The sequence below is a fragment of the Lagopus muta genome, chromosome 1 (assembly GCF_023343835.1).
Source record: "Lagopus muta isolate bLagMut1 chromosome 1, bLagMut1 primary, whole genome shotgun sequence".
Taxonomy (NCBI): Eukaryota; Metazoa; Chordata; class Aves; order Galliformes; family Phasianidae; genus Lagopus; species Lagopus muta.
Window position 1 is genome coordinate 92298884 of NC_064433.1, and position 15097 is coordinate 92313980.

The window sequence follows — 15097 nt, forward strand, 5'->3', positions numbered from 1 at the left end:
TGTTGAATTACAGCTACTAAAAACAAATAAGAAAGCAAACAAACAGGCAATACACTCATCTGCTGTTTTGCTTGTTTTTCACCCTGCTAGGGAAAAAAACATGTTGCGGTAATGTTAGTATTAGCATTATTCTAATCATTAATATTTTGACAAATTGAACACACAGACACAGCAAACATCTACTCTGCTGAGGAGGAATGTTTAAGCCTATTTATCTTCAGATATAAGTTGCCAGAAAACAGTAATTTTTTATTTCAGTAGAAACACTTCATAACTCTTTTGACAGCTCCTTCTATTAAGCAATTCTCTCCCTTTCAGGAAACCATCTACCCTCTATTCCCCAGTTTATAGAGAAAGTTTATACAGTTTTGCTTATTTGGAACTGAATGAGGCTGGCTCATGAACTGGTTGGGCTGAATTTTGTAGCTGGTAACCATCTATGACTTTCACTTGCCAGCAAGCATGAGACAAATGAGTTTGAGCAGAAGGTGAAGTTCCTCCATTCTCTAACCATACTAACAAACTTTTGCTGTGCTAGGAGAGGGCTTCATATGGGTGCATTTTCAGTGTTAGGTAATCCTTCAGAGAATAAAAACACTAGAAGGCCATGAGGTCAAACCAGAGGTTCATCTACCTGGTGCCACTTGCAGTGGCCAGCAGCAGGCAGCTATGGAGTGTAGCTAAGGACAGAGAAAGGATGCAACCTCCCCTAACCTCTAAATACATCTCAGTTTCTGAGAATGAAGAGCTCTTTCCACTCCTCTTCACATACCCCCCACTATCAGCAGAAGCTGAGGGATGAAAGGGTTGAGCACAGCCCTGCCTAAAAGTGCCTGGGGATGCAGGTGGATGGGAAGCTGGACGTGAGCCAGTAACGGCCCTTGCAGCCCAGAAAGCCAACTGCGCTGTACCAGAAGAAGTGTGGCCAGCAGGTCAGTGGAGGTGGACTTGTCCCTGCCCTTCTACCCTGCTCAGGTGAGACCTCACCTGGAGTGATGCATCCAGATGTGGAGTCTTCAACACAGGAGCGACATAGACCTGTTGGAGTATGTCCAGAGGAGGGTCACGAAAAGGATCCAAGGAACACCTCCCCTGTAAGGACAGGCTGAGAGAGCTGGGACTGTTCAGCTTGGAGAAGAAAAGGTTCTGGGGAGACCTGAGAGCAACTTATCTGAAGGGGTTCTGTAAGAAGGAAGTGTACAGACTCTTTAGCAAGGTCTGTGGTGATAGAACAAGATAAGATGGTTTCAAATTAAAAGAAAGGAGGTTTAGACTGGACATAAGGAAGAAGTTTTTTATGTTAAGAGTGATGAGGCACTGTAACAGGCTGCCCAGAGAGGTGGTGGACGCCTTGTCCCAAGGTCAGGCTGGATGGGCACTTGATGTTGCTGTATGTAATCATTGCAAGGATGTTGGACTAGATGACTTTTAGAGGTCCCATCCAACTCAAACAATTCTAAAATTCTATGGGATTTGTCTTCTTTCCAGAGCATTCAAAGGTTTCCTGTATTTTATGACTTCATTTTAATCTGAGGAATTTGAAGGATGCGTCATAGCCTGGGAGCAGCTGGAGACACCAGCTGAACGGAGTCCGTCCCCTGAGGGGGCTGCAGACTACTCTTAGACTTTCTGCAAAACTTCCTATGCAGAAAATAGGCTGCACGAAAATAGCCTGTGGCTAAGATACGTAGAAAATGCAGACATACGGACACCACTGCTGCTTCCTCTCCCCAGGTAACTGCTACAGCTGCAATGTCTGAGGGCTGCTGTGAAAACTTGGAGGAGAAAAGGGAGACTCTGAGACTGCTATCTGAACTGCTCTGCTTTTATTGCAGTGTGTTATCAGGAGATATGTCATCTTATAGAGGTACTGAGGCCACACAGGACAGCTAAGGGTGGAGGCTGACCTGGGGCTCTCTGTGTACCTCCCACGTCAGACAGCATTGGCTGGCTTCTGCCTTTTGACTCATTGTGGTGCACCTCGTAGCTACATGTACATGGTTCCTCTTTGTACCATCCCTTCCTCCCCTCCCTTGCCCAGAGGAAGTAACAGGCTTCTGAAGATCTTCACTACACTTTAAAATGTGATTCCACTGCAAAGCAGTGTCGTATTTTCCTGTTAATCATGGCAATGGCCATGTGATATTTACAGAGGTTTGTGGTGAGGACTGACGCATTGCTCGCATCGATTCTGTGTGAGCAGCACCTTTTCTTTCTTCGCTTTGTGTTAAATATATTTTCCTTATGTTGGACTTGGTTTTTGTTAACCCACTTTAACTGTCATTTTACATAGCTCAGGGCTTGCATCCTGTATTTGATGCACAGTACAATGCAATCAGAGGCTGCGTTTTGTTCTTCGTGTCTGAATGCGGTATTTCCCTTGCTCTAACTGTGTTACATCCTCTTCTGGGGGAATGTACCACCAGATGGTTTCTTTTCACTGAGCTGTCACAGGAGGGCAAGGAGCTCTGTCTGTCTGCGAGACAAATCAGCTGCATGCTATAATCTTGGGAGCATCAACAGAAAGAAATTTGTGAGCAGTGCAAAGAAAACAGGGACTATCTGGGACAAATTGTCCTGGGCTGAGCCACTTCTGAATTCTCTGTTCTCATGAGGACAACCAGAAGGGAGCTACAGATGTTCCAGTGCTGTTCCCTGGTGCGTGGGAGCTGGGACCAGGATCCCAACTGGGCCAAACCTCTGTGCTAACATCTCGTTTCTCCCCCCCAGGACTAAGATTATCCAAGGACTAAGATTATCCAAGAGTGTGCTGCCATGGCTGCCTTTTACCTTCTGTGTTCCTGGAGCTGGATGTCCCTTCTCCAGGCTGATACTGAGCGACTTCCTTCCCCTCAGCATTCATGAGAGGCAATCGAGTGTGAGCAGTACCATTCCCAGCTGCAGTGTGGAGGGTAATGGGAGAGTGATGCATGCATTGCGGGGTCTCATTTCAGACACCATCATCGAGGCTGAGCTAAAACTTTAATTTATTTTAATGCAGTTGTTGGGGCATTTTAATTCCATCAAAGGAAATGACACAAGACAATCTACAGACATTCATTTGCTGCTTTTATAAATGAATTGAATTCAGCTGTGCTGGGTTTCTCCTTCTGGGGCTCCACTTTGAGATTTACTTCTTGCTCAGAGGCGTAAGCAGTGTTGAGGACTGTGAACCTTAAAAATTGCAATCTAAATTCAGTGTTTCATACATGAATATTTAAGCGAAGTGATATTCTCTATTCTTTCCGTAAGGCCCCGTTTTTAATCATTGATGTCTGTTCTTTTGAGCAAATAAGCTCCGTGTATACATGACTTGTATGCGTTTTAGAAAATGATAGCTCTCTGGGACAAGTTCCAGTATCACAATATGCTGTATATGAATATTTATGGATCCATCAACATCGGTGAACATTGAATTTGCTGATAAACATTGCAGAGAACTTTTTTTTTTTTTTTTTAAAGAGGCAGAAAAACAATTTCCAAATCGGGTCTAATTCAGTGCGTATTTTTGGCCAAAAATAATCTTTTGCTGTTGTTTTTAAGAAAAAAAACCAACAAGCTTTTTCACTGAAAGCTACTTTTGCATGCATAATTTATCTAAATTATAGAAAAAAGCAACTTTTTCATTGATACTGAATGACAGAAAACACAAAAATTATGTCATTTGGGGCAAAGATTTAAAGTGAGCAAAAATGAAATTTGAGAGTTTGGGAATATAAGACTTACATTACCCATTACCTGCATGTTGGTTGTAGAATACTGATCAATGTGCTAGCATCAGCATTTTCAGGCTGCAATAAAAGTTTTCATCCAGATACATTGGTGTTTTGTTAGAATTGTGCAGAAAACCTATCAAGCTGCTGTGAGAACGTGCATACATCTTGCATCGTGTATAAGTTGCACTGAGTACTGTTGCCTCTTGCACTCAGATCACAAATGTAGCACTATTGCTTCTTTTTCAGTTCCGTAAGTGTGGCAGTATTCTATTGTTTTTTTTTTTTTCTTTACTTGATATATTTTTACATACATAGAAGGATATATATATGTGTCCTTCCTCCCCTCGGTATCTTCAATGAAACATCCTTGTATTAATATGGGCAAAATGAGTGTGAACAGAGCATGACCATAAATAACCCAAAAGGAAGGTCCTGTTGCAACACGTATGATGTTTTTAAATCAACTGTGTCAGAAAGATACTTGCTAGCTTGGTGTGTATTGGTGTTTGATTTAGGAATGAGAACAGCATATCAGTACTTCCCATAGGATGGCAACACCATTTTCCAGTTATCTCTAGCTGCGTGTGGGAGATTAAAGCGATGCAGATGGTGGTATGAAGGAGAGAACAATGAAAGGACCAAGAAGAGCTTGAGGAAATGCAGAGGTGAGTGCTGGAAAATCGGGTAACTTCATGGGAATGTGGGAAGGAGCCTTGAGACAAAACTGTGGCTGCAGATTTTGACAGTAACCCCAGCTAGGGTATGGCTACTGCGGCGTTATAAAAGCAGGCACACACTGAGACCTCTGCTTTGTCACTCCGTGATGGGGTTATAGCAATGCAGTGGCTGGGAATCCTTTGCTGTGACTGAGCCAGCGGGAGCTGTAGTAGGGCTGTAGGTGTTGAGATCTGAGTAGAAAAGGATGATATTTTGACTGTGGGAATACATAGCCACATTTTTCAGTACAAGTATGCCAGAAAAATTTGGGTTTATTTATGTACGATTAACTGACTGTAGGAAAGTACCAGCAATGTTTCTCATCAGGCCTGTGCTCAAGCAACAGCCCTTTTGCCAAAAAGAAGCTAGCAATTTGTAAGATATGGTTTGTTGAAAAGTATACATAGTTATGGAGTCATGTTAGTTAATAAAATGCTTCCTCATTTCTCTGTTTCTAAAAGCAGGAAACAAGCTCATGTTTGTGATCTCTCACAAAAGGACAGTAGAGCTTTCACTTCTACTGCAGAAATGGAGTTACCCTTTGAGAAACTAAAAGCAGGGCAAAGATTTAAATAATTTCTCTGGGTTACTTCCTTCAAATAGCCAAGTCTAGGTCCTGAGTTTTCCCATAATTGCTGTTACCTTGATTTTTTCAAAAAGAGTTTGATGCACGCATCTTTTCTCTTGCAAAGTCTTTTTTTTCATCTTCTGCAGGTAAATCTGTGAAGCATCAGTAAGAGGTCTGTAGCGATCTGTGTGCTAGCTGCTCATGAGTAGTGGGTGACTGGAGATGATGGGAAAATGAGATCTTGGGTTTTTAAAACTGGTTTGTAAACAGAAATCCTTTTTGTTTCCAAAGCATTTTTTGCTTTCTTCCTTTTAGAGTAAGAATGACACTTGACATGGGTCCTTCTTACAACTTCTGTTTTCAAAGAAAAAAAAGGCTTTTCTTCCCGTTTTCTTTGAAGGGACTTGCATTGCAACTTGTGACTACCCACCATTTCCTTTGCCTTCTTTTACTGCAGTGCTGATTCCTTTTGCTGAAGATGATTCAGACATGGGCAGTTCAGGCTGCAATCCTTTCCTAGATGATCCACCTGATTGGAGGGTCAGGTAAGGAAGATTCAAGCTGTACTCATCACTGTTTGATACTCTGTATTGCTGACTCACGGGTACACTGAAATTTTACTATTCGCCAGTATGAAGAAGAATATCACATCAGCTGACAAAATAATCCTGTGCTTTGCAGAATGGCATAGAATATTATTTCTGGTAAGGATTCAACACAAATAATCTGAAGATTCATCTCTTGTTCAGATGAGAAAACACCAGCAGAGCTATGGCTTCTGGAAGAAAAAAAAAAAGATATATACCCATATCACATATGCTCCATCAACTACTATGCCAGATGATCTTGGATCTTATCCTTCTTATTGGTATATGTTCATAGATTATCCTGAATTGGAAGGGACCTATAAGGATTATTGAGTCCAGCTCCTGTTCCCCTGCTATCCCAGGATTTTCTTACACTGTAATTGGTGCACCTTATCTCAGAGAAGGACCTGGTGGTCCCAGTGGATGAAGAAGTTAAAATGAGCCAGCAGTGTGCTCTTGCAGCTTAGAAAGCAAATGGAATCCTGGGCTCCATCAGAAGAGGGGTGGCCAGCAGGGACAGGGAGGTGATTGTTCCTCTCTACTCTGCTCTTGTGAGGCCCCATCTGGAGTACTGCAGCCAGGTCTGGGGCCTCCAATAAAGAAAGACGTGGAGCTGTTGGAGAGGGTCCAGATGACAGCCACAAAGATGATCAGAGGGCTGGAGCACCTCCCCTACGAAGACAGGCTGAGGGGTGACCTCGTTGCAGCCTATCAGTACCTAAAGGGAGCCTACAAAGGAGGGGAGTCAATTCTTTACAAGGGTAAATAATGGCAGGACAAGGGAAACTGGTTTCAAGTTGAAGGAGGGAAGATTTAGGTTGGATATCAGGCGGATGTTCTTTAAAGAAAGAGTGGTGAGGTGCTGGAACAGGCTGCCCGGAAAGGTTGTGGATGCCCCGTCCCTGGAGGTGTTCAAGGTCAGGTTGGATGGGGCCCTGGGCAGCCTGGTCTAGCATTAAATGTAGAGGTTGGCAGCCCCACATGTGGCAAACTGGTTGGAACTTGATGGTCCTTGAGGTCCCTTTCCACCCGAGCTGTTCTATGATTCTTTTTTTTTTTCCTTTTTCCTTAGAAAAGGTAGTTTCCTTTACTTTAAGGGTGAATCTTGGACTCCCCATCAGTTTTTCAATGTCCATATTAAAGTGGTAGGAATCTATTGCCAAAAGAAATGGAGAACTGTAGCTCACCAACGCACATTGCATACAGTGGAAAGGCACCATTTCCACTGCATTTCGAGATCTCAAAGACAGTGATAGAAGGAAGCAGGACCTGGAAACTGAATACTACTTATGAGTTTCTGTAAGAGCAATGCATTCCCAAGGCTGCCAGTACAGTAAGAAAGTAGAAAGTTTTAAGTATGGTGAAGCCAAGAGCTGGATATTGATGAAAGCTTAAGGATCGTATTTAATTTTTTCTTTCTCTGTTTCTTTTTTTCCCATGTAGCTTATAGAAGCGTGAATGTGGAGGCTGGTCATGAGGCTGTGTTGAATTGCCCATCAATCTCCGAGCTGTCTTTGCTAATGGTGACATGGAAGATGAAATCCAGCACTTCTTGCTTTTTAGCTTATAGAAGGGATCTCAATGAGTCAAGAATGTTAAACTGCAGTGAGAGGATGATGTGGATATACTCACCCAATCACGACCTAGCTCTACGTATTTACCCTGTGAACCTGAATGACGAGGGAAATTACACCTGTGAAATTGTCAGCAGTGAGGGGAATTTTCTTTTTCTCTTTTCTCTGACTGTCATAGGTAAGACGCACCTGCACTTTTTCATTGTTGTGCGGACATAAAACAGATTTGAGATGTTGTTAAAGGACCAAATTGATTTTTGATTGAAGATAAAGATGAGACTTGATTTAGTATGACTGGAGAGGGCAAGGAGCCATACGAAGACATAGGGCTGTTTTAATGAGAAATAATCAGCTGTTATTTGTGGTGGTTTTTTTTGTTTCTGCCTCATGATCAGGGACTGTTTTCAGATGCTCCAGATGAACAGTCTGGATAGATTCTAATATAGTACTTTGGATGTAACATGGAATTTGAATGCTGTGTGAATGTTCACATGAACAGGAGTGCACACTGTTGGTTAAGTTAGTGCAAATAGATGATATTAAATAAATATTGCTACTTAAAACTGAACCAAATTTCACAGTGCACACATTGTGTACTTTGTTTGGATAAGGACCAAATAGGAAGTTTCAGGACATTATCTGGAAATATTTAACTCTTCCAGAAGCATTGAAAGTTGTAGAACTGCATCACTGAAATAAAAATGATTTTAGGCTATTTTCAACCAAGGCAGGAAGAGAAAGTATTAGGAAACAAAAACAATGCATCAGGCAATCTTTCTGAGATGCGTAGATCATCTCTAGCTTTCCTTAAATTGCAAGAAACATTTTATTTATGACAGGATTTTTTGTTCTGATCATCTTAGTTGATTTTTAGTAATACTCGGAAGGCTTATGGGAAAGTTATTCTGCAAATCAGTAATTTGCTACTGTTAATATTTGTCCCTTGATACTAGTTTTTTTTTTTTTTTTTTCTTTCTTGCTGTTCAATCTATTTTGTCAAATGCAGAACATAAATTGTTAGGCTTTAGGCAGAATAGTATTTCTCCATTTCCTCCTTTCTATTCATATTATGAATTTCTTAGCTTGTAGCTTCAGCAAGCTACAGTGTTTTGTTCAGTATATGCACTGCTATACTTTTAAATCTCCATTTAATCCAGCCCTATCCAACATCCCATTTTCTGTTACAGTTATGGTCATCCTTTGGAAAACATGAGGAAACCACAACTCTAAGTGCAGCTACCAATTTTTAGAGATATTTACCTTGGACTTCAATGTGTTTTTCCCTTAAAGATGGTTGCTGTTAATATTCTGAATTATTTTAAAATATCTTAAGTTGGCCACACAAAAAATAAAAAATAGTACTGTTTTTGTTTCTCAGTTAGAGACCCTCTGGAATAATGACTGTAGTCTATTTACTTCTTCTGCAGTCCCTCCTACATTGTCTCTGACCTCTGACAAGAACGGAGAGGCTGTTTGCCAAGCTATTGCTGGAAAACCAGCTGCCAAAATCTCCTGGATCCCTGCAAGTAATCACAGTGTTGAGAAAGATGTCCACCACCTCAATGGAACAGTGACCAAGGTCAGCTACATAAGCTGGGTCAACAGCACACATCCTAATGTCACCTGCCTGGTTACCCACCCAGCTGTGAACCAGTCTCTCTCCCTAGATCTGTCAGGTAGAGAACATCGATCTGTAATTGTTCTACATCATACTCTTGTGACTGTGGTTTTCTTTGCAGCTGTTTCTACTGAATGCCAGGGCTTGGCAGATTGTTTAGTGGTGAAATGCCAAATGCCAGGGCTTGGCAGATTGTTTAGTGGTGAAATGCCAAAGTTCTTGTGCATGTTGATAGAGAAATTAGTAATTCAGAGTTAGTCAACTGAAACCAAATGTTTCACAGCATGGTATGAGGAAGTTTCCAGTGGGAGCTTACTTGGATCTTTTAAGTTACTTGGACTTACTAGCAAGTTACTTACTTGGACATTTTAAGTTACAAGAGCTCCTTATTCTCTTTCAGTGATCCTTGTTTAATTAGTGATGACAGAGAAGTTCTCTCTGCAGTAACTGTGATTTGTTTTTGATGTGAAACTTTAGACCCCTTGAGCTGAATTTTTGGACCCCTTGAGCTGATGAGCTGGATAAAGTAGAGAGTGGCTGTGTTACTCTTGAGCAAACTTTCCCAGAGACAAAGGTAGTAAAGGTTAAACTGGCTATGCTGGACTTGATATGTTTATGCCATCAAAATTTGTAAGAAAATCTAAATAGTGCTTGTATCACCAAAATATCTTAGCAGGGGCATGAAGGATGGAAATTAACACAGACCAGTCACTAATTACAAAATTCTGGAGGGATGTCTGGTCAGTTCTGCTGATGCACTTTTAGTATCATTTATACAAAGGGAAGCTATGAAGGTGTATGGGTTGAAAACGGAAGTATGTTTGTACACACTGGACGAGTGAAACAGTTCCTTTTGCGGATTGGCACCTAGACATCCCATCTGTCTCTCATTGAAGTTATGGGGGTAGAGCATGATTTTTCTTTTCTCATTAAGTTAGATACCATCATCAAGTAGTCAGTGGGTACTGACATCTAGCTCTGTAAGTGGTTTTCTTTTTCCCCCCAGATGATTCCTCCAGGCTCCAATATCTCCAGATTGGACTGTCTGCAAGTCCTGCTGTTGTCTGTGGTGCCGGAGTGACATTATGTTTGATTTTAAGGCGCAGGGGTAAGTCATTTGATGAGCTTGAAATGTTTTACATTCCATTGCAGGCTAAGTGCAGGTACTAAAATATGTATCTTATGGCTGAGAGTGGGTTGGGAGGCAAGAATTGAGGAAATTGTTGATATATGGTGTACTGACCCTTTGGAAATAATAAATGGAGGGATGGAATTTTAAAACAAGCCTGGAGTTTTGTAAGAGTCATTGTTATTATACTATTAATGTATTACATATGAGGCAAAGAGTTATTCAGGGAGAGAAGAATACTTGCTATGAGTAGGGTGGGTTTTGAGTTTTTTTTTTTTTTTTGAATTATTTTGATCATTCTGAATTTACCAACATAAAATTCTACACATAAGACTGAAGAGTTTAAAGACTAGTTTAAGCATTAGTCCTAATGGCAGGTCACAAGCAATCCTCCCTCTATCCTGGCAATTCTAATTTTTCCCTTGAGCAAGTGTAAGAATAGGTCAAATGTATGTTTCCCTGTGGTACACTGATAGTTTCTCAGTCTGTGTAGATTTCATTGGCATTGTGTCAGCTCATGCTGAATAAGTTGATAACGAGAGCTCATGTGAAGCTTTCCCACTCTTGTGATGGCTGTGGCTTGAGGGTTGAAAGAAAGAAACTGAAAGCAAGGATGTTTTTGGGAGAGGAGGGTATGAAGCACTGGGAGGAGGCAACTCAGAAGGGAGTGAACTGTAAATAGAGGGAATCTGTAGAGCACCTGAGTGCCCTATTCCTCTCCATTGCAATAAATGTTCTGCCTTTACTGCTTTCCTAGGTTTCTTCCTTATGCTCAGTGTTGCTCAGATTTCCTCCCCTCCCCCCAACATAGAGAATATTAGATTGCAGATGTAATTAGTGAATTAGGTTTAAACAGATGAAGTGATGGTGTTGGCAAGAGAGAGTATGAGTGGAGACAGAAAGAACAGAAAAGGCAGGAGAAGAAAACAGAAGGGCAGCTGCTGTCAGTAGTGGAGGCACTGACAGGTGTTTACAGCACTCTGGCAGAAGCATGTCACTGTTACACAGCGAAGAGCTCCTTTGGGGCAGCCAAGGAGAGGAGAAAATGCACTCAGGTGGGTTCTTGGCCCAGTATTTCCCTTCAGAAAAGTACACCTAACTGAGTCAATTCAACCATGTTTCCCAGGGAAACCAAATGTTTCAGCAAAGGGGAAAATAAAACGATTCACATTCAAGGGCAGAGCATAAAAGGTGAGAACCTAACCAGCGAAAGCATTAAAAAAAAAAAGTCCTTCAGCTGCTGAGGGCAGCTAGAGAAGAGCTCTGGATATAGCAGCTGTGTACCTTGTTCCAAGAAACCATTTTGATTTCCTGGTATACTTCTTCCAGCTTCCCGGCTACAGAAGAAGGCACATCAGTCACCAGTACAGACTGTGGTGAGCTTTGTTTTTTTTTGCTATTTTTTTTTTTTTTGGGGGGGGGGGGGGAGGAGGGGAGTGTATGTTGTTGTTGTTGTTGTGTGTGTGTCTTTTTCTTCACCAAAACATGTCATTTCATGACAACATGTGGCTGCTGTGACAAAAATCCAACATATCTCCACGTGCGCTGATTGGCTGGAATGAGGAGCAGTGTGTCTGGAAGGGTGTCTATTATTTGGGTGGTCATAACTTCATTACTCAGTGTATCTGAGTAATTGCTTATGCACTAGATAGAGAACAGAGTAAAGCATTTTCTGCTTAGGGATACAATAAATCACATTTGCAATGTTCAAGCTGAATTCTAGATCTCTCCAGCATTAAATTGTTCACAACACTGCTTCAAACTCTAATCTTAGCACCAATCTTTTGCTTAAGAGTGCATATTGCCCTTGATGACAGAAATCTGTGTGAAAAAGATGTGATGGAAACAGACAGGTGTTTTACAATGAGGGAAAAGGACGCAGTTCCTTATGCCCTATTAGCAACACAAACAGCAATGAAGTATTTATATTTCAAGTTGTAGTTCAGATACGCAGGAGCTAAGAAACAGCAGTGTTAAATTTGCCGCTGCAAGTTTTACTTCCTCTCTAATTCTAGGGTGTTCTGATATGTATTTGACGGCATGATAGCACGCTACTCTCTCCTCAGGGCTCCTGCTTCACCTAATACACCCTAAAGAAACACTTATTTCATATTTAGTTTTCTGCTTACAGTGAAATTAATAGCTGTGTGCTTTGTTTGTTGTAAACTAGTCAAATGGTGCTCTGAAGTCAGAATGATTAATTTCCTGATACATTCTTATACGCTATTCTGCACAATTTGACTGATGGGAGTGGGAGCTGCTGAGATCAAAGTCATAACTTCCAGCAAGTTTAAGTGCCTACACTGGAACGCCTGTGGTGGCCTGCATGTTTTTTCTGTCAGAGAAGTTAACATTGATCATTATGACCTATTTTGTTGAAAATACTGACATTTCAATGTTTGTTTTCAATCTCATTAAGAAAAAGAGATTCAACAGGTTGTCTTGTTCAGACTTTTTCTCTCCACAAACTCAGGTTTCAACCTATATGCCCTGCCCCTTTGCCTTTGGAGCTTAGAGAAATACCTTCACAGATCCTTTGCAAAATTAATGTTGACTGCCAGATTTCTTCTGATCCTGTTTTTCTTGGTTTTCTTTTGTTTTGCTTTTGGCCTCTATAGAGGTTCCAAAAAATTCTTCAACATAATTCAGTGGTCTGTGTTTTTTCCTTATTTTGCAGACTGAAAACTTCGGATTCACAACTTTACAGCTATACACACCTGTAATGGGCCCTTACGTCTCACCAGAGGAAATCTATCAGAATTATAAACCACAAACTACATTTATGAGCTAATTAACCATGTAGGCACCAGCAGTCTATACAAGCTCAACTATTAATTATACTCGGTTACTTGAGCCTGTCCTTGATCTAGCAAATCTCTTATGCACAGCAGGACAACAGAATACTCTAAACTGACCAAGAAAAGCCTTTCTCCTTCCTGACATGAAGGGAGCCAGCGGAGCAGCCTGTTTAAGTCACTGATTCCTCTCTTTCTGTAAATATCAGTACAGTTGTTAAAACATTTGAAACATGTAAAGGCTGAGGTGGAGAAATACACATTTGATTTTGATTAGAGAATAGGTTCTGAGGATGTGCCATTTCCCCTCACATTTGTAATTGATACATTTATGTGACAGAGGAAAAGGCTTGCTGAAAATATATCACTTCTTTGTAGACCACCTTAGCATCTAGATTCTCTTTCCATTCTCAAGATGGAAACCAGGAAGTGCCATAAGGAGCCCTAAAAAAAAAAAAAAAAAGACAAGATGATCTATCTGAAAGAAATACAGGAATAAGAGTTTTTTTATAGGTAGATAGTTACATGTGGCAGATGAAAATCTGGTATTTTTCAACCTTTTTTTTTAAAAGTGTTTATTTTCAATTATACTTTCTCTTGCTAATGGTAGAAGAAAGCCAATCTGAATTTGTACTTGACGTGGAAATGAGAAATAGCAATGGGAAATTTTCTAAGATTCATTTTGAAATAAATATGTAAATATGCAAATATTTATCTCAAATTATTTTGGGGCCCATTTTCTTAGAAGCCAAGATTGCAGCCTGGTTTGTAAAAAAAAAAAAAAAAAAAAAAAAAAAAAAAAAAAAGGTGATCTCCTTGCTTGAAAAGTCTAACCAAGTCATTTATTTCTTCTCATCTCCCTGCCCCAAGTAGAAGAAAAGTACTGATTGATTGATAATTTCCATATTCATATACTGGGCTTGTGAAACCTTTGTGGAACCCTAATGCAGCACCAAAGTATACTTAAGTGTGTGCTTTGAATGGTCTTTGTCTGTTTGTTGTTGGAGTTCTCAGGTATGAGGATCCCTCTGTGCCTTTTAATTGCACTTCCTTTTATTTCTAAATAAGCATGGGTTGGCACATACTGATGCTATTCCAGTTTTTCCTATCAGTCACAACACAAAGGCATGAAGAACAACTCCTTGGCTCATGGAAAGTTCTTACTTTCTTAATGATTTCCCATCAACAGAACATTTCATTACATATAAATATTATGAAAGACCTTATTAAACAGACAAGTGAGGGAGAAAATGCAATGTTTATGCAGAAATAGTAACTTGAAATGTCTTTTGTGTGTGCATGTGAACTCAAAATTCCAGTCTTTTTCTTCTATTACAATACTGCTTACATATCATTTCCTTCTTTAGGTAAAAGAATGTGAATTGCTGGTACACACATGGAAATCCTATCTCATAGTGATTGTAGAGTGCATCTCAAACTAATGGATTTTTTTTCCTTTCTGTATTTTAATCCCCCCTCCTGTTCTGATGTAAGGCAGAAAAAAAATAATAACAGCTGGTAGTCATTACTGGCCATCTATGACCAGCTTCAGCAGTTTGTTGGAGCTATTGATATCATTGTTTTAATTTTGATATAGGAAACAGGTTGGGGTAGGGCACAGATGAGGGAAGAAGAAAACGTAAAGATTATGGTACAGCATGGAAAAAATGATTTTCTAAATGCATAACATTCTTAGTTCTTAGCTACAGCTGTCATCGTCCCTCTAGCACATTCTCAGAAAAATCACATATTTCAAATATGGCTTGCCAAATAAGCAAAATGCGACTGGAGTTCCTCTTTCTCTCTCTCTTATTACACGAAGGATGCACGTGGAAAATAACAGGGCCATAATGAGTATGTTCCTCAAAGGCTTCTTTATGTCTTAGAAGAAACATTACAGACTGAATCTTTTGGTAACCTGCTACCTTGGATTTCCCATCCAGAAAACAAAGAAGCCATGACCACGTGTAGGCACTGGTGCCAGCTAAACTGTGTATTTTCTTCAGATAACAAGGAGTATGATGTAGTACAATCTGTACAATTATTTGCAAATGCATGAGTCTCATTTGACTCACTTGATATTTGAAGAAAGTAAACTGGCATAGAATTTCTACTACTATCACTTGCAGTAACAGCTTGCAGCTAAAAAACCATTGCAGTGCGTAAGTGCAAATTGTGAATTAGCATATCTTCAAAAAAAAAAAAAAAAGAAAAAAAGAAAAAAAGAAGAAGAAGCAAAAAGCAATCGCTTAGACTGCATCTACTAGCTACAATGACAAGACACTAGTCCCATCTCTGGGAGCTCACAAGCTCACACTCAGCAAATGTTTTATTTAGAGGCATTATCAGATAGACAGTGCAAACAATGCAGAACTCAGACCTAGTGGAATGTG

General features: G+C 40.3%; 1 protein-coding gene across 3 annotated transcripts; it reads left to right on the forward strand.

The window, feature by feature from the left end:
* Nucleotides 1–2305: 2305 nt before the first annotated feature.
* Nucleotides 2306–13172, forward strand: LOC125686157 (cell surface glycoprotein CD200 receptor 1-B-like). Of its 3 annotated transcripts, none has more exons than XM_048929877.1 (9): nucleotides 2306–2658; nucleotides 2748–2912; nucleotides 4232–4381; nucleotides 5459–5546; nucleotides 7032–7340; nucleotides 8590–8838; nucleotides 9787–9888; nucleotides 11239–11285; nucleotides 12587–13172. In XM_048929877.1, the coding sequence occupies exons 4-9, from the start codon at nucleotides 5522–5524 to the stop codon at nucleotides 12698–12700; spliced, it is 846 nt and encodes a 281-aa protein (XP_048785834.1). In that variant the 5' UTR covers nucleotides 2306–2658; nucleotides 2748–2912; nucleotides 4232–4381; nucleotides 5459–5521; the 3' UTR covers nucleotides 12701–13172. The 3 variants fall into 3 exon arrangements, with proteins under 3 accessions (XP_048785834.1, XP_048785833.1, XP_048785841.1); XM_048929876.1 differs by having other exon boundaries at nucleotides 2308–2658; nucleotides 5148–5546; XM_048929884.1 differs by having other exon boundaries at nucleotides 2308–2658; nucleotides 2748–2878; nucleotides 4232–5546.
* Nucleotides 13173–15097: the final 1925 nt, after the last annotated feature.